The 25,948-nt window shown below is 39.5% G+C and overlaps 1 protein-coding gene across 2 annotated transcripts in view; it reads right to left on the minus strand.

The window, feature by feature from the left end:
• The window catches only part of STXBP5 (syntaxin binding protein 5), a 178,569-nt gene that overhangs the window by 118,702 nt on the left and 33,919 nt on the right, over positions 1-25,948 (minus strand). For both annotated transcript variants that reach the window (XM_024219875.2, XM_024219859.2), the window contains exons 3-4: positions 17,244-17,325; positions 15,411-15,511 (exon numbers count right to left, since the gene is read on the minus strand). In XM_024219875.2, coding sequence (XP_024075643.1) covers positions 15,411-15,511; positions 17,244-17,325 — 183 coding nt within the window. The remainder of the gene's footprint in view (positions 1-15,410; positions 15,512-17,243; positions 17,326-25,948) is intronic.

The raw sequence follows: 25,948 nt of genomic DNA on the forward strand, positions 1-25,948 counted from the left end.
TTCCCAACTTTTGAGTCCTTGATTTTGCAACCTTAAAATATTTTTGTAATTTTTATAAACTAATAAATATATTCCTGTATGGGTCAGAGTTAACATAAAATATCAAGAATCTGATCCTTATTATTTACTCAAAGTATATTTTTAAAATCCTTACACCACAAAAAGTGCTCAATAAACTCTTCATATAATCTATCAAAATATGCTTGTACAACTGTAACAACTTTAAAGGAACAAAAATTGGAAAAATGCCATACCGAATATAAATTCACTGTACTAATCATACTACAACCACATAAAATAATCAGTTGCTTTGTTTCAGTTTTGTGTTAAATGCAGTAAATGAGCTGTTACATTTTCAAGAACGTTTCTTTTTTAATCTGTTCAAGAAACAAAGTAATGTTTTTAATTGCAATGAATGTCAATTAAATATTGGTACTACGGTGGCAAGGGCTCAAACCTAAAATATTTCAATTATACTAATGTCACACAGAAAAAGTAACGCATTCAACCTATGTACATTTTCTTCCACTTCAAGCAATAAAATCCTTAAGGGTTGATATCAAAGAGCAACAATTCTATGCTAGTTATAAACCCTAATCTTATTAAATGCAATTGTCAAATCAACATTAAGGCTGCACAGTTAACACTGAAGTAAGGAAAAGCAGAAATTAAAGTTCTAACAGCAACATTGGCTATATTGCAGATCCTGTATATTTTACAGTATAGATATTATAATAAGTTTTCAGTTCCCAAACCGGAGTGTATTTAACGGTTTGAATTACTTATTATGACGTCAGTATTTTTCATTGAAAAAAATCTCTCAGATGTGCTGCAGCCTCACCAAAAATACGTTTGAAAATCTGGCATGCAAGCATTTATAATAAACATCTGATCTTCCAGACAATTATACATATTTAGGTGCCAGCAATGTGATGCTGTTCCAGTCAACTTGAACATACAGATAAGTGCAATGTAAAAAATGTGCAAGGTTAGATTGTGATTAAGACTTATCAGTTTGAGAGACTGAAATTGCCAATTTAACTATATGACCAACAACAGGTGGTAATATCACAGCATCGGTACCACATACTATTTCCTATAAGGTCTTATTTTCATGGATGGGTGTGCACAAATGTGTAAAAAGCTTAATTTACATGTGATAATACCATACCTGCATGTGCAAATTTATTTGTATATAGCCAGGTAGATACCTTATCTGTATGTGCAAAAATATGAATCTATTTCAAAAGTCAAGGCATCATCAGTTAAAGCTGGAACAATTAAATTGTTCCTTTAAAAAAAATTTAAGTCTTCCCTGAAGAGGTGGTGGTGTTTGGAGGGGAGAGGGGGGAGGGGGAGGAAGCGGGGATTCTTCTCTTATCAAGAAGTTTGGCCTGCATTATTAATTTAACACAAGGATCATGTATCAAGTTATGCAAGTAAAGCACAACAGTTTCATTGTATTTTCACCCCTTGAGAATGTTTTGACATATTGGTTAGTAAGTAATAAAAAAAAATCCTAAGTGAACAGAGCATTGCAAAGAATGGAGTTTTTCGGACAGAGCAGCTTGACACAGGTTCCAAACATCCTGAAATAAGTAGCAACTGCTACAAAAGAAAGCTACTGCAGGATCCAAGGTAAGCTGATTTGGAATATATCCAATACACAAAAGAAGGCCATGGCAGACATTTATTAAGTGGAAATTGACATTTTCACAGAAGAGCAACAAATTGACTAGCAGATGCACTGTCAGAAGGATGCAAAGGAAGGCATACTAGATTAAGCAGGTATTTACAGATGCACAGGAAATCTTGTTCCCTTTGAGCACTATAGGAAAGTCCATAGTACACGAGATAAAGATGGTACATGTTGAAAGATGGAGAAATGAAGATATCATGGAAGTGTAACTAGTAGGAAGACCAAAAGGGAAACCAATACAGAGTGTGACAGGTTCCTCCTCTATCTTGGTGAGTCCTGCGCTTATTGGCGGATTTTCTTGCCTCAGAGATTCACCATGTGGGTTGGGGAACAGCCCAGAAACCTTCCCCTCTGGAAGAACCCACAGTCCAGGTGAATTGGGAGGTTTGGGGGGAACCCGGGCCCTCCCTCTACTCCGGGTTCCAGCCCAGGGCCCTGTGGACTGCAGCTGTCTATAGTGCCTCCTGTAACAGCTGCATGACAGCTACAACTCCCTGGGCTACTTCCCCATGGCCTCCTCCAAACACCTTCCTTAGTCTCACCACAGGACCTTCCTCCTGGTGTCTGATAACGCTTGTGCTCCTCAGTCCTCCAGCAGCACACCGTCTCACTCTCAGCTCCTTGCGCCTCTTGCTCTCAGCTCCTCACACTCACACCACAAACTGAAGTGAGCTCCTTTTTAAAGCCCAGGTGCCCTGATTAGCTTGCCTTAATTGATTCTAGCAGCTTCTTCTTAATTGACTCCAGGTGTCCTAATTAGCCTGCCTGCCTTAACTGGTACTAGCAGGTTCCTGATTACTCTAGTACAGCCCCTGCTCTGGTCACTCAGGGAACAGAAAACTACTCATCCAGTGACCAGTATATTTGCCCTCTACCAGACTCCTGTACCCCACTGGTCTGGGTCTGTCACAATAGCAATTTTGCATTGATGCAACATTAATAAATTGCCTTCAAGAACTGGAGAAAGAACAGGACTCAAGAGAGGTCAGCAGACTAACTATTAATCACAAGCCAAGCACTAAAGAAAACGGGAGCCATCACAAGGAAGTAACAGGTAACTGACTGATCAGTGCCAACCATAGTGAGAAGTCTGGAAAAAGACATCTGTGGCTCACAAAGAAAATAACATGGCATGCTACCTCCCAAGTGCCAAGATAAATGATGTCATATGACACTGATGGGAAATTCACAATATTTCTAGTCCACATTAGAAAAACCACTCACTGGTGCACTTTATTCCTGGGGCATAATATTGGTACTTTGTTAGGAGTATAGTTAACAGACTCTTCAGGTGCACAATTTAAGAACTGATCCCCTAATCCTGATAACATTCATCCATTCAGGTTTATTCTTCACTCATGAGTTCAACCTGTCTGTGATGGTGTTTTCTTTTCCTGCAAGATAGGTGAGCACTATAAATGATGCTAGAGAATTAAATTTGGCACCACAGCTAAATCATGTGTTATAACAAGTGTTGCACAGCCAAAACTCTGTGCAGAGAAATGTTTAGTGTTACAGAGATGGTTGGTGCTTTCATATCCAAAGTTCAGCACTGAGAACTGCTCTGGTGACATGAAGAGTAGAAAAGTAGAGTGCTCAGTAGCACATTGTTTTTCATGCTCACCTTGATGCAATGGATTCTTCAAAGGAAATAGGACCAGAGCACCAAACCCAAGGAAGTATGTCTCATGCATTTGAGAGAGGAATTCCTTGGTTCAGAGGAAAAACCTATACAGTTTTTGGAGGGAGGACAGGGAAGAGGGGAGAAGGATACAATGTTTTTTAATTATTTAAAAGTTTTTACCAAAGACTACTTTTGCTGGAAACAGTGTAACAATATGGTGTAGTGGGAGCAAAAGGATGTTGATATGCACTGCATGAAACTTGGAGGAGGAGTATTGCTAGTTGGAATGGCACAGACCCAGAGGAACTCAATTGAACTGAACTGGACCGCTGACGGCAGCATGAGGCTTCCCCAGTAGAGCCAATGACTTGAAACTTTGAGCTGTAGGAGTGGGAATCCTTTAATATGCATATCTTTAGTGACAGAAAGACTTGTATCATGTCCTGCCTCATAACTTTGTATCCTTGTTTTGTACACTTAAAGACAGGATGATGGCAGACAGAGTGGGGCAACAGAAGCTAAAAAACAGAAGCTAGTTATGAAAGGGAAAGAGTAGGATTCCAAGACACTATCTTTCTGTTGAAATTTGCAATAATTAAGATCCCAATTCCATCCACCCCCATTAAGAGTGGGCAAACTATTTCTGGTTTGAAGCCGCACTGGGACTCTGGAAGTACTTTCTCTGCAAGAGGGAGCAGGCGATTCAGTAAGATTCTAGCAAGAATCTCCCTAGCGATGGAGAGGAGGGCAATGCCTCAATAGCTGCCACAGTCGGACGTCTCCCTTTTTGAAAATGGTGACGATGTTAACGTAAGTCGGCAGGGATTTCTTCGGTGTGCCAGATTTTGAGGAGCTTGTTAGTCGGTGTTTCTCCCCCCACTTTCAGTACTTCAGTTGGTATGCCATCAGGACCTGGAGCTTTATTGTTCTTCATTTGTTTAATTGCTTTGCAGACCTCCTCAGGTGTCGGTGGGTTGGCAAGCGTTTCCCAGACTGGGTGCTGAGAGATGGAGTCAATGGTGTCATCAGTCACAGTCGATTCTCAATTTAGAAGCCTTTGGTAGTGTTCCTTCCAGTGCTCTTTGATGGATTCGTTATCTTTAAGACGGGTACTAGATCTTCGTATTTCAGAGGTGTGAGGCCACATGAGCTTGGTCCATACAGGGTCTTCGTCTCACAAAAAACCTCCGCATTTCATGTCTGTCAGCGAATGTGTGGATTTCTTTTGCTTTGTCCTCCCACTATCTGTTCTTGATTTCTTGGATCCTCCTTTGAACTTCAGCTTTGAACTGATGGAAAGAGCTCTGATTCTGACTGGATAGTGGTTGGTTTTACCAGTCATAGAAAGCTTTTCTCTTCTGGTCCAAAAGGGCGGTAATCTCAGTGTTGTTGTTGTCGTCAAACCAATCCTGATGGCAAGGCCAATGGATTCCTTGCAAACCTCATGGATGATCTGTTTTAGGGCTTCCCAGTCTTCTTCAAACACTTGAGTTGTCATTTCCAGGTGTGCATATGGCCAGTTTTTCCATTGAGGAGTGTTTGGAAGTTCTCTTGGTGAATTGAGGATTGAAGTCGTTGGATTTTTATTGCCATCTGTGTGATTTGGATAGCTTTCTATGTTTTAGTGCAATCCTGATGGACATGACTGACCTCACCAGGTGGTGGTCAGTCCAGCAGTCGTCAGCTCCTCTCATGAAAGGTGATTTGGACATCTCTTAGATTCTGGGTTCCTACAATGACAGTCTAGGAGGTGCCACTGTTTTGAGCAGGGGTGTTGCCAAGTTGCTTTGTACTTTTTGCTTTGTCTGAAGTTTGTGTTTGTGATCACAAGATCGTGCTCTGCATATTTGCTGAATAGAAGGATGCCATTTGAATTGGTCTTGCCCTATCCTTCCATCCCAATGGTGCTATTCCATACATTAGAATCTTGGCCAACTCTTGCATTAAAGTCCCCTAAGAGGATTATCTTATCTGTTTTTGGAATGGATGAGAAAATTTTATCAAGGTCAGTGTAGAAGGATTCTTTCTGTTCTTCTTCAGCATCAAGAGTTGGTGCATATGCACTGATGATAGTGGCAAATGACTTATTGACCAATTGGATGCGGAGGGTCATAAGGCGCTTGTTAATGCTGATGGGGAGCTCAGGCAGGTAGTTGACTAGCAGGTTTTTGATTGCAATGCCAACACCGTGTATTTGCCTGTCGCTTGCTGGTTTTCCTTTCCAGAAGAAAGTGTAACCACCGCCCTCCTCCCTCAAGTGGCCTTCATCTGCACATCTTGTTTCACTGACAGCAGTGATGTCAATGTTGTACCTTGAGAGTTCTCAGGCAACAATTGCTGTTCTGCGTTTGGGTCTTTCATTTTTTGATCCGTCCAGTAGAGTATGGACATTCCAAATTACATGAAACATTTTTGTTTTTCAACTGCACTGGGAGTGATCCCTCTGGACATGGTTATCCAGTCAGGTATGGTGGGATAGCCTATGTTTGGGGCACTTTTTCTAGCCCCTTCCCAGTATTGGGGTGAGCAGAGGGGTTCCTAAAAAGGCCTGCTCAATCATGACCACTGCTTCGAAAATGCCCCCCCATCTCAGTCCACAGGCACATGGCGACCATCTTGTAGTCATCGCTTGCGTGTGGGTATGTGACTAGGAACTCCTGGTGATTACTTCACCTGTCCCCTTCGCCACTCGCCCATTGTCACAAGACTCTTATGGGTAGGGGTGGGGGAAAAGTTCTTCCTGTGAAAGAAGCCTGCGTGTGAGTAGTTTAATGTGTGGGAGCGGATGTGCACCAGCAGCCACACAAATCTGGGAGGAAGAGGCACCTATGTCTGGTGGCAAGGAGTCCAAGACGACCGGGGTTTCCTCTCCGTTGCAGCCTTCATCCGCCTTCACAGCCATTGAGAGGTGATCCTGCTTCATCCACCTGTTCTGCTGTTGAGGTCTTATACTGGGTTGTGTTGTGCTGGCACAATTGACATGATTTTCACAGCCAGGCAGATTCAGGAAAAATGTTAAGACCACCACCAGGAGCTGTATATGGCCTTTATCGATGTGAACAAAACCTTTGATTCTGTCAACCATAAGGCTCTGAGGAAAGTCATGTCAAAGTTTGGCTGCCCAAGCAAATTTATCACCATTATAAGACTCCTCCATGACCTCCATCCTGTGCAGTGGTCCTTTGTCATCCGAACTGGCATAAAACAAGGTTGTGTACTGGCACCCACCCTTTTCTCCATTTTTTTAGAACTAACCCAAGACCATCTAACACAGGGCATTGGCATCTAATATTGGATTGACGACAACCTCTTCCAACTTTTCTCATTTCCATGCCAGGACTAAAGTAATATCGGCAACATTAACTGAACTCCAGTATGCAGATGATTGTGCTGTAGTTGCACACTCAAAGGAGGATCTTCAAACAGCCCTTAATTGCTTCTCTGAAGCTTACAAAAGCCTAGAGCTAACTCTGAACGTAGGCAAAACAAAAGTTCTCCACCAGCCAGTCCCCAGTCAATCATCAGACCCAGCAAGGAATATCTATATCGACAAAGAACTGGAAAATGTAGAATACTTTGCCTACCTTGGCAGCCATCTCTCACAGAGGGCAGACACAGACATTGAGATTCAGCACAGAATTCGCTGTGCCAGCCTTGCCTTTGGCAGACAGTCTTGCCAGGTGTTCAACAATCACAACATCAGAACACATACTAAACTTTTAGTTTACAAAGCGGTGGTAATCCCAACTCTCCTCTGTGGCTGAGAGACTTGGGTGACCTACAGAAAACACCTGAAAAACCTGGAACGCCAGCACCAGCACTTTCTTTGGAAGAACCTAAAAAAATAAGTGGGTGGATCATCGCACTAATGTCAGTGTCCTCACAGAGGCAAACATCTTCAGTGTTGAGGCCTTGATTATCCAGCACCAGCTGAGATGAAGCAGGCACTGTATGCGCATGCCTGATGTACGCTTACCAAAACAACTGCTGTATGCACAACTCAGCAAAGGAGAAAGGAAACGAGGAGGTCAAGAGAAACGCTTTAAAGACATGGTCAAGATAAACATCAAGAGATGTGGCATTGACACGACACAGTGGGAGACAGTAGCCCAGGATAGGAATAACTGGCAAAGACTTGTCAGAGAGATCTACTCTTGAGGAAAATTGCCTTGCCGTGGTCACAGAAAAATGCCAGAAAAGAAAGGAAAGACAACTGTCACACAGCAATCACACTCCAAACCTGTCTTCCAACACCTCCTGCTAGTCTGCCAACGAGCCTGTGGCTCAAGAATCGGACTCTTCGGTCACCAAAGGACCAACGAAAAATAAAACCTGTGAAAGAGATTGTACTCTACCTCAAGGGATCGCCAACAATGACTACTTCTGGTCACCTATGCAAACTGTACAATGAGCAATTTGGTTAAAGTGCTGTCACTGCTGTATAGGATCATTGTTCACTTATAAGCAATCATTGTTTTTAATTCAGGAGTAGGCTACTCCTGTAATGGAATTTATGGATCCCTGTATAGCACGTAATGTAGTTTAGGATTCCAGAGAATGAAAGGATAAGTGAAAGGCCATCATCATATACACCTCTGTGCACACAGAATATATTAAATTAAAATCTCCTTTATCTTACTAGAAAGTTCATCTTCCACTTCTAAGGGGGAGGGATAGCTCAGTTCTTTGAGCATTGGCCTGCTAAACCTAGGATTGTAAGTTCAATCCTTGAGGGGGCCACTTAGGGATCTGGGGCAAAAATCAGTACTTGGTCCTGCTAGTGAAGGCAGCAGGCTGGACTCCATGACCTTTCAAGGTCCCTTCCAGTTCTAGGAGATAAAATAAATTAATGGAGATATCCTATTTATTTATTTAACTAACTCCAAACCTCTGAAATCTATTGAAAGGGAGATTTTTTTTTGTCAACTCTAGGATAAGTATATTTGTTTCCCATACTATTTCTAGGGAGTAGTTTAATATAATACACTTTTAATAGAAAAATGTATAAAATAATCTAACATTTGTTGGAAAGTTTATTTTTTTCTAGTGATTTCCTCAGGGAGCCTTTAACTTTTGTTTAAAAAACTCAATGCTGCAGATCCTAAACAACTTGGCTGGAAATCTGAGTCTTGTGCTTTACAAGAAATACTTATAAGAGTGAAATAAGGTAACATATCACAGTGGAAAATGTCACAATGTATCAGAATGAACAGGAACTAGCAGGTAGTCTGGTAACACATTGTTATAACCTAGCACCTCATAAAATATACATCCTGGTAGTAGCATGTTTTATACCCCCATGGGTTAGCTCCACTGAATTTCAGCAGTTGTAGAATCACAGAATGCTGGGATGTCACAGCTGCATGTTAGTCGGTGAACCAAGCTCTCTAAAGACCTAAAATTCATCTTAAACAGCACAATGGAAAGCCTTGCTCCATTTCAGAATGAGATTTGGGCTTGGATATGGGCTAGCTAAATGAAATACAATCTAGCATTGGGAAAAACAAGCAAAAGAAATGGTGTAGATTGTATCACTACCAGTAACTACAGGAGAGCACCCCACATTTCTTTCTTTTATGTAATTTGGGTGGGTGGAGGTGTCTTGTAATACTGCTCTTACAATTTAGCACTTGGAAAAAACATCACAAACCTTTTATCTAGATGTAGATTGTGCTCTAGTTATCCATGCCTTTATCATCACAACATGTTCTACATCAGTGGCTCTCAACCTTTTCAGATTACTGAGTTGTCTTGCATACCACTAAGTTTCAACTCACTTAAACTGGATTTTGGGAAAGGGAGATGAAGATATTAGCCTCAAAAGAAGAGCTGAAAGAATTCTAGCTAAACACAGTCTGCACACTTTCAATGGACAACCATTTTCTTTTCATGTTTAGCTCTCACTACTGGCATATATCCACTAAATAAAATAAAACATTTTCTTTGTTTACCTGAAAAACTATGCCTGAGAATGTGCCTTTCAGCAAATCAACAGAGTATAATTAATTATTATTTTTTCCTTCTGTTTTTTTATTTCTGACCAGAAAAATCTTCCAAACACAGAGGTATTTATAAGGTAGGTACGGCTGTGAGATGTTTCAATTTTGTATATTGATGTTTATGTAAAATGTACATTTATGTAAAATGTAATATTTTTAGATTGGATAAATCAAAATAGTTGAAATATGTTAGTGCTTAACACCTTTAATAACATCCTAGCCCTTTCCTTCCCCGAAAACACAGATAAAAGGTTACCTACAGATTTGTGTTTAGGGTCAAGACCAAGCATACTTGTGAAATCTATCTTTATGGATATACTTTTGACTATTTAACAACATAGCAGCCAGGAAACAAAACTAATGCACCACTGAGACAGAGCACCAATCCAAATAAACTTACTATATTAATTTTTCCTTATTTTACATTAATGAATTTTAAAACCTAATTTGCATAATTGTGGATTGGAATATATTAACAGTGACAGGCAGATCACTTGAGAAGAAATTTACAAACATGCTCCAAGGATTTCCTTTGCTAGTTGCATACCATATGCCTCTGATAAACTGTCAAAGTTATTTAAGAAAAATGTTTATCTTGATCCCACCACAAGACATATCAAAACACTAATTATAACAAGAGACAGTTACTGAAAAGAACAACTTCATTATGGAAGTCTCAAAGAAGGATCACTGATATTTGTACTAGCTTTTTAAAAATTGTATTTTATGCATATTATGGAAATCTTATGTAAAGTACCAAATAGATAAGACTTATTCTTTAACAGTTTTTTTATTAAAAAAAAAAAGTCTCCTTTAATTTCCCTAAGTACATCACACTTTAATTGCTTGTCAAACCAATCAAATCAAAACTTCTATTCATCAGGTTACTCCCTTGCTTTGTTGAAGGACAGAGTGATAATATTTTAATCAATGGAGAACACTGATCTATGGAACTGTTTTTCATTCACAGTAACTAGATGCATTTCTAAAATGCAAACTGCAGAGAGTCATTAAACTTAATTACTTGTTACATCATACAGTTAGGTCATTGTCAATTTACATGTAAAATGCCTGATATTTCAAAAACAAGCATTAAACAATAATAAAGTTGCCTTTTAGATACTCACGTGTACTGTAATCTGAATGTCAACAAAATACTGGTTCAAGTTTACAGTTTGAAAATATACTAATGTAAATAATTTTGTATTGGTTGAATTTTTTAATCCTAAATTGCCAAGCTAACCAAGCAAAATGTTTCATTTACCATAATTTCTGTTCATTTTCAGCACAGCATTTGCATATTTAAAATGAAAAAGGGACTAAGTACATTAAAGTTAAGGAGCTAAGCAGTAGTTACTGGATAGGAGTAATGGGATTATTCCCAAATTCATTGAATAAGAACTTTACACGCCACATGACACAGTAAAAAGGTTGTTATATACTGACACAGCAAAAGCATGATTTAACATGCAAATTAACCTTCATGACAGTTAGTCTAAGCAGCTGCTTTTAATATAGAAGTCTGACTTCCCCAGCACTAACTAGTAAAACTGTACTTGGTGTCTTTGTGCACAAGGTACAAATATTTTAAATATTTTTACTGCATACATATAGACTTTAAAATGCATGTGCACATACACATGTATTATATACACATACACCTGTACATATACATATGTAGAAAGAAAGTATTGTATATTTCAATTTCAATCATCATCATTTGGGATACTTATGAGTAATACAAGTGGTAAAGTATCATGCAGGAATCCTTTGCTGCAACGGGAAAAGAGACTGAAGTCTCAAAAGTCTCCTTCAATCTTATTTAGAATATGAGGCAGCTATAGTCCTAATAAAAGGGTAAATTCATCTCAATGAAAACCAATTCATTTGATAGCCAGGACAAAAATCTGAATTCTAAACTTAAGTATAACAAGGGTTCTTCAGAGTTAACTAGAGGGCAGAGATCTTGACAGGTTTTTATTTTTTTTTATTTTTTATTAAAGACAGTGGTTGAAGATATTGGCTCAGTTCAACCTATAGTTACATTAGTTTATTTCTAAGCCTTCTTGCCAGTTATTGTGTTGCTATAAAGTTCTATCAAATTATCCAACTAAACAATCTTATTCTTGAGACATCATGAATTCTGCATGGTCTGAAATACCATGTTCGCAGCAGCAGAATTTTTACAAAATAAATGAGTAAGTTTTCGTTTTATGGAGTAGAAGGGAATATCTGCCTCAAAAACAGTATTTTTGAGAATTGGGATATGTGTGCATAGCCTCTAGGCTAAGTTTTGGAATCAGTGTAATAGACAACTATCTTGATTGGCATCCTGATGAAGCAGCTATGTATAATCAGCATTGAGAGAAAACTGAGCAAGTGGAGATTGGACACAAAAGGGACTATGAAGGTGACTTAGTTTTCTACACTTTGCCTAAAAAGGAAACTAAGATGGGAAAATTCACCAGATTCAATTTGACTCAGCTTAAACTTCAGAAAGTTGGACTACATTTGGAAATTGTAGATTCATGTTTATACACCGACTTCTTATGCTTCAGTGAATTTACTGTGGACTCTTTACAGTATTTTATAGGAAACCTGATTCAAGAGCGTTAAGGGAATTTTTATTTCTTGACACTAGTGGAGGTCCCTGGGATATCTAGCACTTTAAATGGTAGAAGTATAATATGTTAAAACTAAATGCCAACAAAAACTTCCTATATTATCAGATTTGCTACGAAAGGTATTAATCTACAGACCTTTCAATTAGAAGCTCAGAATCTTTGACAATCTGGCCACTTTGATTAAAGTATCTGAATATGAATTTAGGTGATTAACTTTATGGCCAGAATTTTCAAACTTGGATGCCTAGTCTGTTATTTACTTTCAGGACCCTCACAATCTTAGCAGGAGATAAAAAAAATACCCAAAATACAAACACTTCTTACCTAAAATATGAGAATTCAGTATGACTGAGGTTTTACCTGCATATAAGTCACTACATTAAATCCATGGTGATGTAAAACTTCCAATTGCAGAACTGAACTCAGTAACAAAAAAATAAAGTATAAAAAAGTATAATAAAGTATACTGTTAAAAAAAAAGGAGAGGAGATTCCAACACCAAACTGTAAATTCCGTCGTCCAAACAGGAACTTGTATTTAGTAAGCAAGTGTTTAATAAGCAAGAGGCAATCAAATTGTCTCATCTCCTGCCAATATAGAGCTGGCGTGGACAGCATGAAACTTGCGCTGTTCAGGGTGGGGGGCGCGAAGTGGGCAACATAAGTTAGATCGACTTAAGTGGTAATGTAGACCTGCCCATAACCATTCAGTTTTCCATCTTCTTTCTAACACCAGTACTAGCATACTCATCTGACAAATGGATAAACGACTACAGAGGATGAGTAGATTGCTCAAGACTACACAGTCAATTAGTGGAAGAGACAGGATTCAAACTCAGGATTCCTGATTTTCAGTTTTCTAGCAACACTGCTTCCTCTCAAATATGGGAAGGGGACAGGAAGGAAAGAACAGATTAAGCCCTTGTGACGAAGTGGGACTGTTCTTAATGTTTCCTCTGAATACTGTGTGGGTGCCTCAGTTTCCCCTATGCATTTCTTAAGTGTCTAGGGGGTGAGATTGTTGCAGAGCAAAGGGCCAGTGCACATAAATGGCCGACACTATCTCCTGGCAACTAATGGCCGGGGCCCTTCCCCCCTGTAAGGAGATAGCTAAAGGTGTTGGAGAACAAAGAGATCAGGTGACCTCTTGGCCCGGGAAAGGAACAAAGCCCAGAGGAGGAGGGGCTGGAGGGTGAGTTAGTTAGTTTGGAGCTGGCTGGGGACGTGAAGTGAGTGCAGACGTGGGTGTCTGGCTCACTGGCCCCCAAAATGGACCCGGCTGAGGGGTCCTGTTCTCTCTACCTACAAGCTCTGTTTTAGACCGTGTTCCTGTCATCTAATAAACCTCTGTTTACTGGTTGGCTAAGAGCCACGTCTGACTGCAAAGTTGGGGTGCAGGACCCTCTGGCTTCCCCAGGACCTCGCCTGGGCGGACTCGCTGTGGGAAGCGCACAGAGGGGCAGAGGATGCTGAATGCTCCAAGGTCAGACCCAGGAAGGTGGAAGCTGTGTGAGCTTCTTGCCCTGGAGACAGTCTGCTCACAGAGAGAAGACTTCACCAGAGTCCTGACTGGCTTCATAGGGAGCAGTTCCAGTCCATCGCCTGGGGACTCCGTGACAGCCCTTCACCCTTGCTGGCTGGATTGCCATTCGCAATGCACACTACTAGAAATGGCTGTAACAGTTCCAATGCCAAGTTAATGTCCATTTTCTTTGGGTTTCTCCTGTATTTTGAACCAAGAGGCTAGCCAAAAATTCAGGGTCTTGCTAGTTGTTCCAGTTAAGAGGAGAAAGTAATGATGAAATAGGTACCTTTAATGCAATCTTATTTACAAATAATGTACAAAGTCCTGCTCCCCATGATCCCAGAAGGAATCAAATAATAGGATATAGTGTCTTTGCTTACAACCCCAACATTTTTTAGGTAGCACTAGACCCAAAAGCCCTCTCTCTATGCTTCTCACATACTGCTTGTCCAGCCGGATTCCAGCTTCCTTCTCTGTCTGTTTCTGTGTACTTATCTGAAAGAAAATCAACCACAGTGTGGGATGGCAGTGGTCTCTTTCAACGAGCCCTTGAAGTGTGTCTATTATTTCAGTGGAATTTACTGGCTGACACAGAACATGACCATTTTGTTCTAATCGGGAATTCACCACTCTGAATTTTCCACCCTCAACTTCCACAGCAACATTCTCAGTTGCAGGCGTCAGCCATGCTGAAATCATGTCCCACCTTGAATAGTCCTTAGTGATAACTTTGGGCTTAGTCCTGGGACCCAACTGTATCCTATACAGAACTTCATTTATTGTGTCAGTACTGTATAGGGTCCCTCCAAAAGGTTTATATAGCTTTGACTCCTCCCCTTCTTTCTTCCAGGATTTTGAAACCAGACCAGGTTTAAACTCTTTAAAAAGTTTCCGCATATGATCTTTTCATCTTATTAGAAGCTATAATTAAATTCTCTTTAGCAAAGGTGTGAGCTTTTCCAGTTTTGAATTGTAAGGTTTCTACATAGTCCAAATCCCTTTATTCTTCTTCAGGATCTCCATACAAGAGGCTGCTGCTGTCCTTAGTGCAAGGCCAAACATGAGGAATGCTGGGCTAATCATAACATTCTCCTAAATGAGTTTTGGAACAAAAATATTAGTCTACTATAAAAATCAGGAAGCCAACTATCTCGGCTCCTCTCACGGCACAAAGCAAAATTAATGAACTACTATAGAATGTTTACCCAATCCACTTAGGCATCCTTTAGTATTGCATAGCACTTAAAAAATTTAGGAATAGCATTTCAATAATCAATGCCTGTCTAGTTTTCTAGGCCACAAATTTTCAATTTTTGTACTCCTTTTAATTTCAAAGGAAGTTTATCACCCACTTCTACTTTTCTCCAATACATATTTTGGATTTTTCAATTAAAAAAATGAAATCCCACTTTGAAAGCCAACTCAATGTCTCACATAAGGATGATTTAAACCATCTAATGAGATTAGTAACACTAAAAATATTTTTAGTACCAGTGTTACTCTGATACACCGAATATGTAAATACAACTGATTATGAAGTGTCAAATTCAAAGCCCATTGACTCTATGAAAAGATTCTATTTACTTCGGTGTGTTTTGGATCAGGCGGCAAGTAATTTTGATCATGGTGACTATCTTTAGCACACATTCTTGTCAGACAATTGAGCTGTAAGTAACTGTGCAGAAAATAAAAGGGTGTTGAATCAAGTAGAAATACTAATGTATTTAAACTAACTTAGGTCCCAATTATCCTGCAACTCAAGCCCACGCAGTCAGTTGTAGGACCAGAACCTTAATCTGTAGCAGTTTAGGTCAGATATTCTTGAGATGGTTTGCAGTTCATCAATCTGTTCTTTAAAACATATTACATACACTTACATACACATACTCCATATACTTTTTAATATATACATATGCAGGTGACTATGACCCAATTCTTACCTTTCTCTGTTAAATTTGAGTGAATGAAGTATAGCGGGTCTCTTCTGACGCAAATTCCATAGGTGTAAGGTGTCATCAGCCAAGGCACTCACAAGAGCTCCCTTGAGAAAAAGGATCATTCAGATGTTCGTCCACATTTAAAAAGTTTATACTACCTTTCACTTGTATAATATTTAGTTTCCACAGACTTGTTTACCAATATCAATGTGAAGAAATTTTATAGCAAGACCATGATTCAAACTGAAAAGTGCTATAACAAATTTATACTACTACTTACTTAAAGGAACACCTTCAACTTTAAAAATTTAGAAACTTTAAAAACATAGAAATGAGTACCAGTTTTATTTATTGAGAAGGTACATATTTTAAGCTACTGGATCACATTAAATACAATATACAATGTGTATTTCACCACAGAAAAAATGCCTAATTCTGAAATAAGTCACATATTGCTTTGTAGAAAGTAATGAAGCTTTTGGGGATATTCCTGATGGAGTATTTAGAAAAATATTTACCATTTCTTTTTAGAAAACTAGTTTTTTTATATCCCTTATAACTGTTAGTGATTTTACATCAATGTCTTAAGAAAACAGTAGTTTGTTCCATAAGATCCCAGAACTACTGTATCACATTTTATGAATATTCTTGAAACTAACACAAAATTGATAAATTAAAGTTTTTTTTTTTAAAACTAACAGTTCTGTCTGAAAAATGCTCACACTTACTAACTCTTACAAATTACACCTCAGAGTACATTATTTAAGAGACTACAGGAAAACAAATATTTTTATTTTTCCAGCTTGTTTACTTCTCGCATATGACAGCATTTTTGTTAGTTTCCTCTGTTTGAACTAAGCAACAGGAGAAAGCAAAACATAATTAAAACTCAGAATTGTGAAGCCACAAAACTTGGCCATGTGTTTCTGGAGCAGGTGTAGATATGTCATTTAAAAGAGATTAATGTATCTTTCATTTTAACGGTGTCCCTTTAAATTCCACATGTGTAGCTACTCAATTCACAATGTTTTTTTAATAAAGGTCAGACTAAATAGCTTCGGCAATGTTTAGAAAGAGAGATGATGAATGAGGTAATATCTTTTACTGGATCAACTTCTGTTGGTAAAAGAGACAAGCTTTCGAGCTTATCCATTCTGCAATGTTTGACCATAGTTTTTCTAAGGCCTGGTCTACACTAGGACTTTAATTCGGATTTAGCTGCCTTAATCCGAATTAACCCTTCACCCGTCCACACTACAGAGCCAGTTAATTCGAATTAAAGGGCCCTTTAAATCGATTTCTGTACTCCACCTCGACGAACGGAGTAGAGCCTAAATCGATTTTGTTAATTCGAATTAGGGTTAGTGTGGACGCACACCACCGAATTACTGTGTTTAAGTTAATGGGGTAGTGTGGCCGCACACCACCGAATTAATGTGGTTTAAAACCGAATTAAGGTGCTTAGTGTGGCCGCGCACAATCGAATTTATACAACCTGTTTCCCAAATTCGAATTATCTAAATTCGGATTAATCCTGTAGTGTAGACATACCCTAAGAAAAATTAACAACACTATTATCTTGTTTACTGTGATAAAGTACCCCAAAGAGAAAATTACTTTAGTAATAATTTATTTTTGGACACTTGTATTTTTTTCTTGGAACAGAGCAAGAAAAAAAGTTAACTTATTCATTGTTCTTATATATTATCACTACTCATTAAATATATGAAACAATAATTCATATTCTTATTTGTATTCGAATGCTTTAAAACACAGCCTTAAATATACGATGTAAATTCTTTTTGAATTACAGTAAAGATTAAACTCTTTACTAACCTCATTAATCAGGAACTGGAGCTGGATTACTGCAGATTCACTGTCATGTTGGCAGTAGCATTCAACTCCTGGCCGACCAAAACTGACAATGCTATTAAGGAATAACTGTTGTATGTAACAAAAAATTAGTAAAATGAATATTATAAAACACTTGATGTTTGTGAATGGGTCCTAATTAGCTTTGAAATTTGGTGCTTGTATTACTACCAATTATAAAACATGCTCCTGTAATAACCAGAAAGGTTATAAATCACAAAGCCATTTCAAAATGCAGATCAGACACTTTATTCCTGTTGTTGTTCTTATTTAGAATATAAGTTCAGACCCATCTTAACGATGTTCAAAAACGATATCTTAAACTTTTCACAAATTTGGCTGAGGAAGTCTCAAAGTGGCAAGGGAATGGCAGAGAAGTACTGTAATTCCAAAGGACAATGTATTATGGCAGTTGTGACGTCACTGTGACCCTCTCTATTCTCAGAGGAGGATTGAAAGGCTTTCATATTGGTGGGATTGAGGTAAACCCAGGACTAAACCACAGAAGGTGAAGCCTAGACTTACTCCTCAATGAGTCCTTTATTTTTTCCTTAAGAAATAAAAATTCCTCCTCTTTGGTGCCTTGCAGAACTGTAGGAAAAACATTACTTGCTAGTTAATTTTGATCTTTAGCCCTTTCCACTATCTCACAATGAGTTACAGAGCAGTGAGGAAATAGAAAAAGTTGCTGGAGCACCTCAAGACTGGCAGACTAATCAAACCAATCAGTGAAGAAATGCAGGGCCATGTTTAAATTAGTATTTAAAAGATTATTTGAGAGCTCTCTTTGAAGGAAATTCTAGTCTTCTTATGCTCTCCAGTAACAGTCTGACCCTCCTACTCCAGTTTAGGGTTAGAGAAACAATCAAAGGGGTTCTTCAGTGGATGGAACTTAGGCCAAAATATTATAACACTATCATATGTAATATATCGGTGGAACACCACCTTGAATACTGTGTTCGGGTCCTGTTACTTCATCTCAGAGGAGATATAGCAGAAAGAAAAAAGAGAGCCAAAGATGGGCAGATATAATGACTACAAGAATGGAAAGAATTCCATGCAAGGACAGATCAAAATATTGGGTCTGTTTAGGTTAGAGAGGAGGTGAATAAGAGGGAATGCTGTAGAGATATATAAAATAAAGAATGGTATGGAGAAGGAAAACAAGACAATCCTATTTAATACAAAAACAAGAGGACATTACATATTGTTAAAATTCTTTTTTCAGTCTTTAGTTCCCTTTCAATTTAATTTAATTAACCTGTGGAACCCCCCAGCCACAGAAAATTGAGGAAAAGATGCAAGAAAAGATCATTTATATGGACATCATCAATTATATGGAAGGTTTAGACAAGTTAAGAAGTCTGGCATAAGCCAACTACTAACTGCTTGAGGGCAGAAAGAAGTTTTCCCTGTGGACAAAATTGTTCAATATTTGGCCACTAATGGTTTTGTGCACCACTTTCTAAAGCATCTGATGACTCCTGTCTCTGACGGTAGTCATTTACAGTACACAGAGAGCTAATCTGGGCCAGTACAGCAATTCCTATCTGTTTTAACTCTTTAGGAGCTCCAAATAACACTGTTTGAATGTTCAATCAAAATTACTTCCTAATTTGATTCAGCTATGGTGCAGAAAACTTGCATCACAATAGGATAGCCACAATTAGTTCCTTTCTTATTCTTGTCTAACTTAATTTGACATCTAAAGGTTTCATAGAGCACCCACGACTGTAGTATTGAAGTGACACTTGGTACCATAAGTCAGTTTACCGCCACAACCTCATGAAATGTCAACTTTTTGAAGGAACAGCCAAGAGAAAGACACTAGTTATTTCACAAAGAAACACATGGACTGTTAATTGATAAGAGATTGTAAAAAATGGGAGTTCTTAATCTCACTACAACAGGTTATAAATGTCTTATTTAAAAACAGGATTGTCTTTTCCTTTCTCACAGCAAAAATAATCTTAGTCTTTCCAGTGTGAATGGTCTGACAACAGAATCTGGTATACTCCTAGACAGTCAATTAAACTGTTAGGATAATATTTTCTGCTGCCAAGAGACAAAAAAGGAGGATTTAGCATTCGTGAAAGTTATCAGAGAAGCTTTTATTTATCTTTTAACAGGTTCTTCAGGAACAATAGTACACCTCTACCTCGATATAACGCTGTCCTCGGGAGCCAAAAAATCTTACCGCGTTATAGGTGAAACCGCAATATATTGAACTTGCTTTGATCCGCCGGAGCGCACAGCTCTGCCCCCCGTGGAGTGCTGCTTTACCGCATTATATCCGAATTCGTGTTATATCGGATCGTGTTATATCGGTGTAGAGGTGTATATCCACACATCCACTACTATGCTAACTACTGATTGAAGGTTGTATTAAAAAAAAATGTTTGTCACTTACATAGAACTATACATCTCAAAAACGCTCTACAAACACTGAATATTTATCACAGGTACTATAGGGATAGCAGTAATTACCCCTATATTAACACTGCCAACCCATTACCTTATAAAAATTCTTCCAAACATTTTTTGAAAAGCTGCAGGACTGGCACCAGAAAGGCCCAGTGACAATCCAGTCATATCTGGCCAGGTTATAAATAGTCCAAAAAAAAATCACTATTTTTATTTTGTGTTTTGCTCACTACAGCTTCTTCCTGGTTTGCTGCCAAAAGCATCAAAATTCCATCAGTACAGGTCATGCACAGCTCCAGTCTCGTGCTTCGGCAACTCAGAGCACTAAGCCTCTGGAGAAAACAAAGGCAAATCATGATGCTTTTCCCCATCAAAATACCCTGTGCCCAAGGAGATGGTACACAGAGCTGGTAACTAGAAAACTGATGTCTAGATACACTTCTACTGATCAGTGTTGATTCAGTGTAGTTGTAACCTTTATTATTAATTGAGGTCTAATGCCCCACTAAAAAGTCACATGGCTGACAGCCTGCCTCAAACATAGTACATTCTGACACTGTTTTAGTGTGTTCCATGTGCTCCACTAATGCCTAGTTCATATAGGATAATAGTCTTCTGCTGCTAGCTAATGTAGTTACTACTTTAACCTCAGCAGTAGAGGTTTGTATTAAAGTACTGAAGGTCCAAGGTACCTTGATGATATTTATGATGTGAGGGTGGACTGTGAAGATCATTACAGTTGCAAATAATAAAATTTGCTTTTATTTTTTTTTAAATCTACGCAGTTACACACAAAAAACTACATTAAAAATGTTAAGACTGCAGAGTCAAGAAATCAGAAGTCAGGAAATACCAAAATTAAGTTTGCCTGTACAACTTTAGTGTGTATGCACAATAGAGCAGAACTGATACAGTCTTTAATTACATGGGCATATAGCATTTTATCTAGAGGACCATTGACTTATTCAGTACATAAAATGGATGGTGGTGAGGCACTCTTACTTTCTGGAGATGTTATATAGTAGAAACAGAATTAAATGAGAAACCTCAAATAGAAATTGATTTGGCACATCCAAAAGTATAAAGAAAAAACCCACAATCATGTACATATAATTGCGTTCAGAGCTATTTCTGAACATCTACTGCTGAGAAAACGGAGTTGTATAAAGTCTGATATACTGAAAAAGTCTGGTAAAAGTTACTAGCTGAGTTACTGGTTCATATCCAAATATCATTAGTGGTAAGCTATTAAGCAGCACCATCACCAGTAATGTAACAATTAAAATTATCAAGCTTTGTATGCTATGATTTCCTGGGTTTACACTAACAACAACAAAAATATTTGCAACAAAGGGTTTTTGCAAATAGCACTAAGCCACCAGAATGAATATCAACAGACAAATGACAGAGATTCTCTGTCTCCACCCCAAGTATTTCAATTGTTTTAGTTTAGAATTTGCAACAATACGTTTCAAAAGTTTCTCTCACACCACCAATTTCAAGTTTAAATTAATGTAATTCACAATTTCACTTATAAAAAAAGATTAAGGGTTTTCTTCCACCCCAGGAGAAAGAAACACACTTACAGAAAAATAATGAGGAAAAAAAGCAATGAAGAATACAAATGCTCTGTGTGAAGTAGCTCAGAAAGCAAGCTTGCACTTGTGAGGTACTCCCTTCTCTTCATGTGTCATTATATAATGTTGCATCTGTAACTTTCACTCCATGCATCTGAAGAAGTGAGGTTTTTTACCCTCGAAAGCTTATGCCCAAATAAATCTGTTAGTCTTTAAGGTGCCACCGGACTCCTTGTTGTTTTTGTGGATACAGACTAACGCGGCTATCCCATGATACTTGACACCATGCAAGGCACTAAATTTAGCCGTAGGGAGTGGAAATCCATCAACCTCAACAAAAAACTCGCACAGATATGATCTTCCTCTCCAAGAGCAAACAGATGGACATCATACCAAATGGACTGAAGGTAAAAATCCATTGCAATCGACATACTACACTGACTATGGTGAGAGACTGTGCCACACACTCTCAAAGAAACTGAGGAACCACCTGATCAGCATCCTGTACAGCAGACAGGAGAAGATCAAGAATGAGCTCTCAAAACTGGACACTCCCATACAAAACCAATCTTCCATGTGTCTGGACAAAAATGAGACAAGCCATTTACAACGCACACTTCACTTCTCTACAGAAGAAAAAGGACAGTAAACTATCTGAACTCCTACATGCCACAGGGGGCTACAACCGTGGTACCCTCAACTCACCTAACAATATTGTTAATCTATCCAACCACACACTTAGCCCAGCGGAAGAGTCTGTCCTATCTCAGGGACTCTCTTTCTGCCCCACCATCCCCATGAACAAGATACAGTTCTGCAGTGATCTGGAAGCCTACTTTCATCGTCTCCGACACAAGGAATATTTTCAACACTCCTCTGAACAGTGCACTGACCCACAGGTACCCTCCTACCAACACTACAAGAAGAACAACTCTGCATGGACTCTCCTGACGGTCGAAATGACAGACTAGACCTCTACATAGAGTGCTTCTGCAGACGTGCACAGGCTGAAATTGTGAACAAACAGCATCACTTGCCCCATAACCTCAGCCATACAGAACGCAATGCCATCCACAGCCTCAGAAACAACTCTGACATTATAATCAAAGGGGCTGACAAAGGAAGTGCTGTAGTCATAATGAACAGGTCGGATTATAAACAGGAGGCTGCCAGGCAACTCTCCAACACCACATTGTGCACGCCACTATCCTCTGATCCCACTGAGGAATACCAAAACAAACGACACCATCTGCTCAAGAAACTCCCGGCTACAGCATGGGAACAAATCTACATGGATACACCCCCAGAGCCCCGACCAGCGGTATTCTACCTGCTATCCAAGATCCATAAACTTGGAAACCCTGGACCACCCCATCATCTCAGGCATTGGCACTCTTACAGCAGGATTATCTGGCTAATTGGACTCTCTCCTCAGACCCTACGCTACCCGCACTCCCAGCTATCTTCGAGAGACCATGACTTCCTGAGGAAACTACAATGCATTGGTGATCTTCCTGAAAACACCATCCTGGCCATCCATGGATGTAGAAGCACTTTACAGCAATATTCCACACGAGGATGGACTACAAGCTGTCAGGAACAGTATCCCTGATGAGGCCACAGCACACCTGGTGGCTGAGCTTTGTGACTTTGTCCTCACCCACAACCATTTCAGATTTGGGGACAACTTGTACCTTCAAGTCAGTGGCACTGCTATGGGTACCCGCATGACCCCACAGTATGCCAACATTTTTATGGCTGACTTAGAACAACGCTTCCTCAGTTCTCGTCCCCTAGCACTCCTCCTCTACTTGCGCTACATTGATGACATCATCATATGGACCCACGGAAAGGAGGCCCTTGAAGAATTCCACCTGGATTTCAACAATTTCCACCCCATCATCAACCTCAGCCTGGACCAGTCCACACAAGAGATACACTTCCTGGACACTACAGTGCAAATAAGTGATGGTCACATAAACACCACCCTATACCGGAAACCTACTGACTGCTATACTTACTTACATGCCTCCAGCTTCCATCCAGGACACATCACACGATCCATTGTCTACAGCCAAACCCTAAGATACAACTGAATTTGCTCCAATCCCTCAGACAGAGACAAACACCTATAAGATCTTTATCAAGCATTCTTAAAACTACAATACCCACCTGGGGAAGTGAAGAAACAGATTGACAGAGTGAGACAGGTACCCAGAAATCACCTACTACAGGACAGGTCCAACAAGAAAAACAACATAACACCACTGGCCATTACGTAAAGCCCCCACCTAAAACCTCTCCAGTGCATTATCAAGGATCTACAGCCTATCCTGGAAAACAATCCCTCACTCTCACAGATCTTGGGAGGCAGGCCAGTCCGCGCTTTCAGACAACCCCGCAACCTGAAGCAAATACTCACCAGCAACTACACACCACACTACAGAAACACCAACCCAGGAACCAAGCCCTGTAGCAAACCTCGTTGCCTACTCTGTCCCCATATCTACTCTAGCAACACCATCAGAGGACCCAACCACATCAGCCACACCATCAAGGGCTCATTCACCTGCACGTCTACTATTAAATATGCCATCATGGGCCAGCAATGCCCCTCTACCATGTACATTGGCCAAACCGGACAGTCCCTACATAAAAGAATAAATGGACACAAATCGGACATCAGGAATGGTAACATACAAAAGCCAGTAGGTGAACACTTCAACCTCCCTGGACATTCTATAACAGATTTAAAAAGTAACTATTCTTGAACAAAAAAAACTTCAGAAACAGACTTCAAAGAGAAACAGCAGAATTAAAATTCATTTGCAAATTTAACATCATTAATTTGGGCTTGAATAGGGACTGGGAGTGGCTGCCTCAACACAAAAGCAGCTTTGCCTCTTCTGGAATTGATACCTCCTCATTGGGAGTGGACTACATCCACCCTGATTGAATTGGCCCTGTCAACACTCTCCACTTGTGAGGTACTCCCTTCTCTTCATGTGTCATTATATAATGCCTGCATCTGTAACTTTCATTCCATGCATCTGAAGCTTATGCCCAAATAAATTTGTTGTTGTTTTCGCACTAGAGAAGAAATTTTGACAAAGGGCTGTGTAGCTTGCTCTCAAAAATAAGTCAACTATTTAAAAGCACAAAGCAGCTCAGAATGTCAATTAGGAAAAAATGGAAAATATGCAATTAATTCTTTGTACATACAATGTAACCTAAAAGTTCACTACTGGAAACTGGCAGAACCTTGAGCATTCTGCAGTTCTGCAACTAGTTCTTGTGTGTACTGAAAAATGTGCAGTTGTAAAGTGGAATGCATAAGATATATACATGTTTTGTGTACTGTCATAGAATATCAGGGTTGGAAGGGACCTCAGGAGGTCATCTAGTCCAACCCCCTGGTCAAGGCAGGATCAATCCCCAGACATATTTTTGCCCCAGACCCCTAAATGGTCCCCTCAGGGATTGAACTCACAACCCTGGGTTTAGCAGGCTAATGCTCAAACCACTGAGCTATCCCTCCCCCCACGTCCCTTGATCTGCTAGCAATGCCCCTACTTATACAGCCCAAAATGCCATTAGCCTTCTTGGCAACAAGGGCACACTGTTGACTCATATCCAGCTTCTCCTCCACTGTAACCCCTATGTCCTTTTCTGCTGAACTCCTGCCTAGCCACTCAGTCCCTAGCCTGTAGCAGTGCATGGGATTCTTCTGTCCTAAGTGCAGGACTCTGCATTTGTCCTTGTTGAACCCCATCAGATTTCTTTAATTTGTTTAGGTCCCTCTGTATCCTCTCTCTACCCTCCAGCATATCTACCACGCCTCCCAGTTTAGTGTCATCTGCAAACTTGCTGAGGGTGCAATCCACGCCATCTTCCAGATCATTAATGAAGATATTGAACAAAACCGGCCCCAGGACCGACCCTTGGGGCACTCTGCTTGATACCAGCTTCCAACTAGACATGGAGCCATTGATCACTACCCGGTGAGCCCGATGATTTAGCCAGCTTTCTATCCACCTTAGAGTCCATTCATCCAGCCCATACTTCTTTAACTTGCTGGCAAGAATACTGTGGGAGACTGTATCGAAAGCTTTGATAAAGTCAAGAAATAACACGTCCACTGATTTCCCCTCATCCACAGAGCCAGTTATCTCATCAGTTCCATTCAATGTGGAGCCTGCATATTAAAAGGATGACAACAAATTGCATTTACAGCACTCACTTTGGCTGGCTGCTAAGATCAGGAATGCTGTGGATGTAAACTGGTAGTCATGTGCTTCTGACAACTTTCAAATGGGTGGTCGAAGGGGGGGAAGAAGAGTGAAACATAAGTGAGATTTTCAGGCAGGAATGTACTAATAGTAAGGGAGTTGGTCTTTGCAAGCCTTTTTAAACACTATACTTACAGAAAGTACAGAAATTAAAGTATTCTAAATTGCCATCTGCTTCAATACACACCAATATTGTGTTGACTGCTAAACTTCAGTTCATTTGTTTTTCCTCTACTACACTGATGAACCAGTACACAATTGACTAAGTGATGCAAAATGCAACGAACAGATGTCAGAGAATTCAGCATCCTCCACAATGCCAGCTTTATTCCACACAGAATTAGTAGTTTACTTTAACCCCTCAGGGTGACCAAAAATG

Source organism: Terrapene carolina, unplaced genomic scaffold (genome assembly GCF_002925995.2).
Source record: "Terrapene carolina triunguis isolate 2854851 unplaced genomic scaffold, T_m_triunguis-2.0 Scaffold85, whole genome shotgun sequence".
NCBI lineage: Eukaryota > Metazoa > Chordata > Testudines > Emydidae > Terrapene > Terrapene triunguis.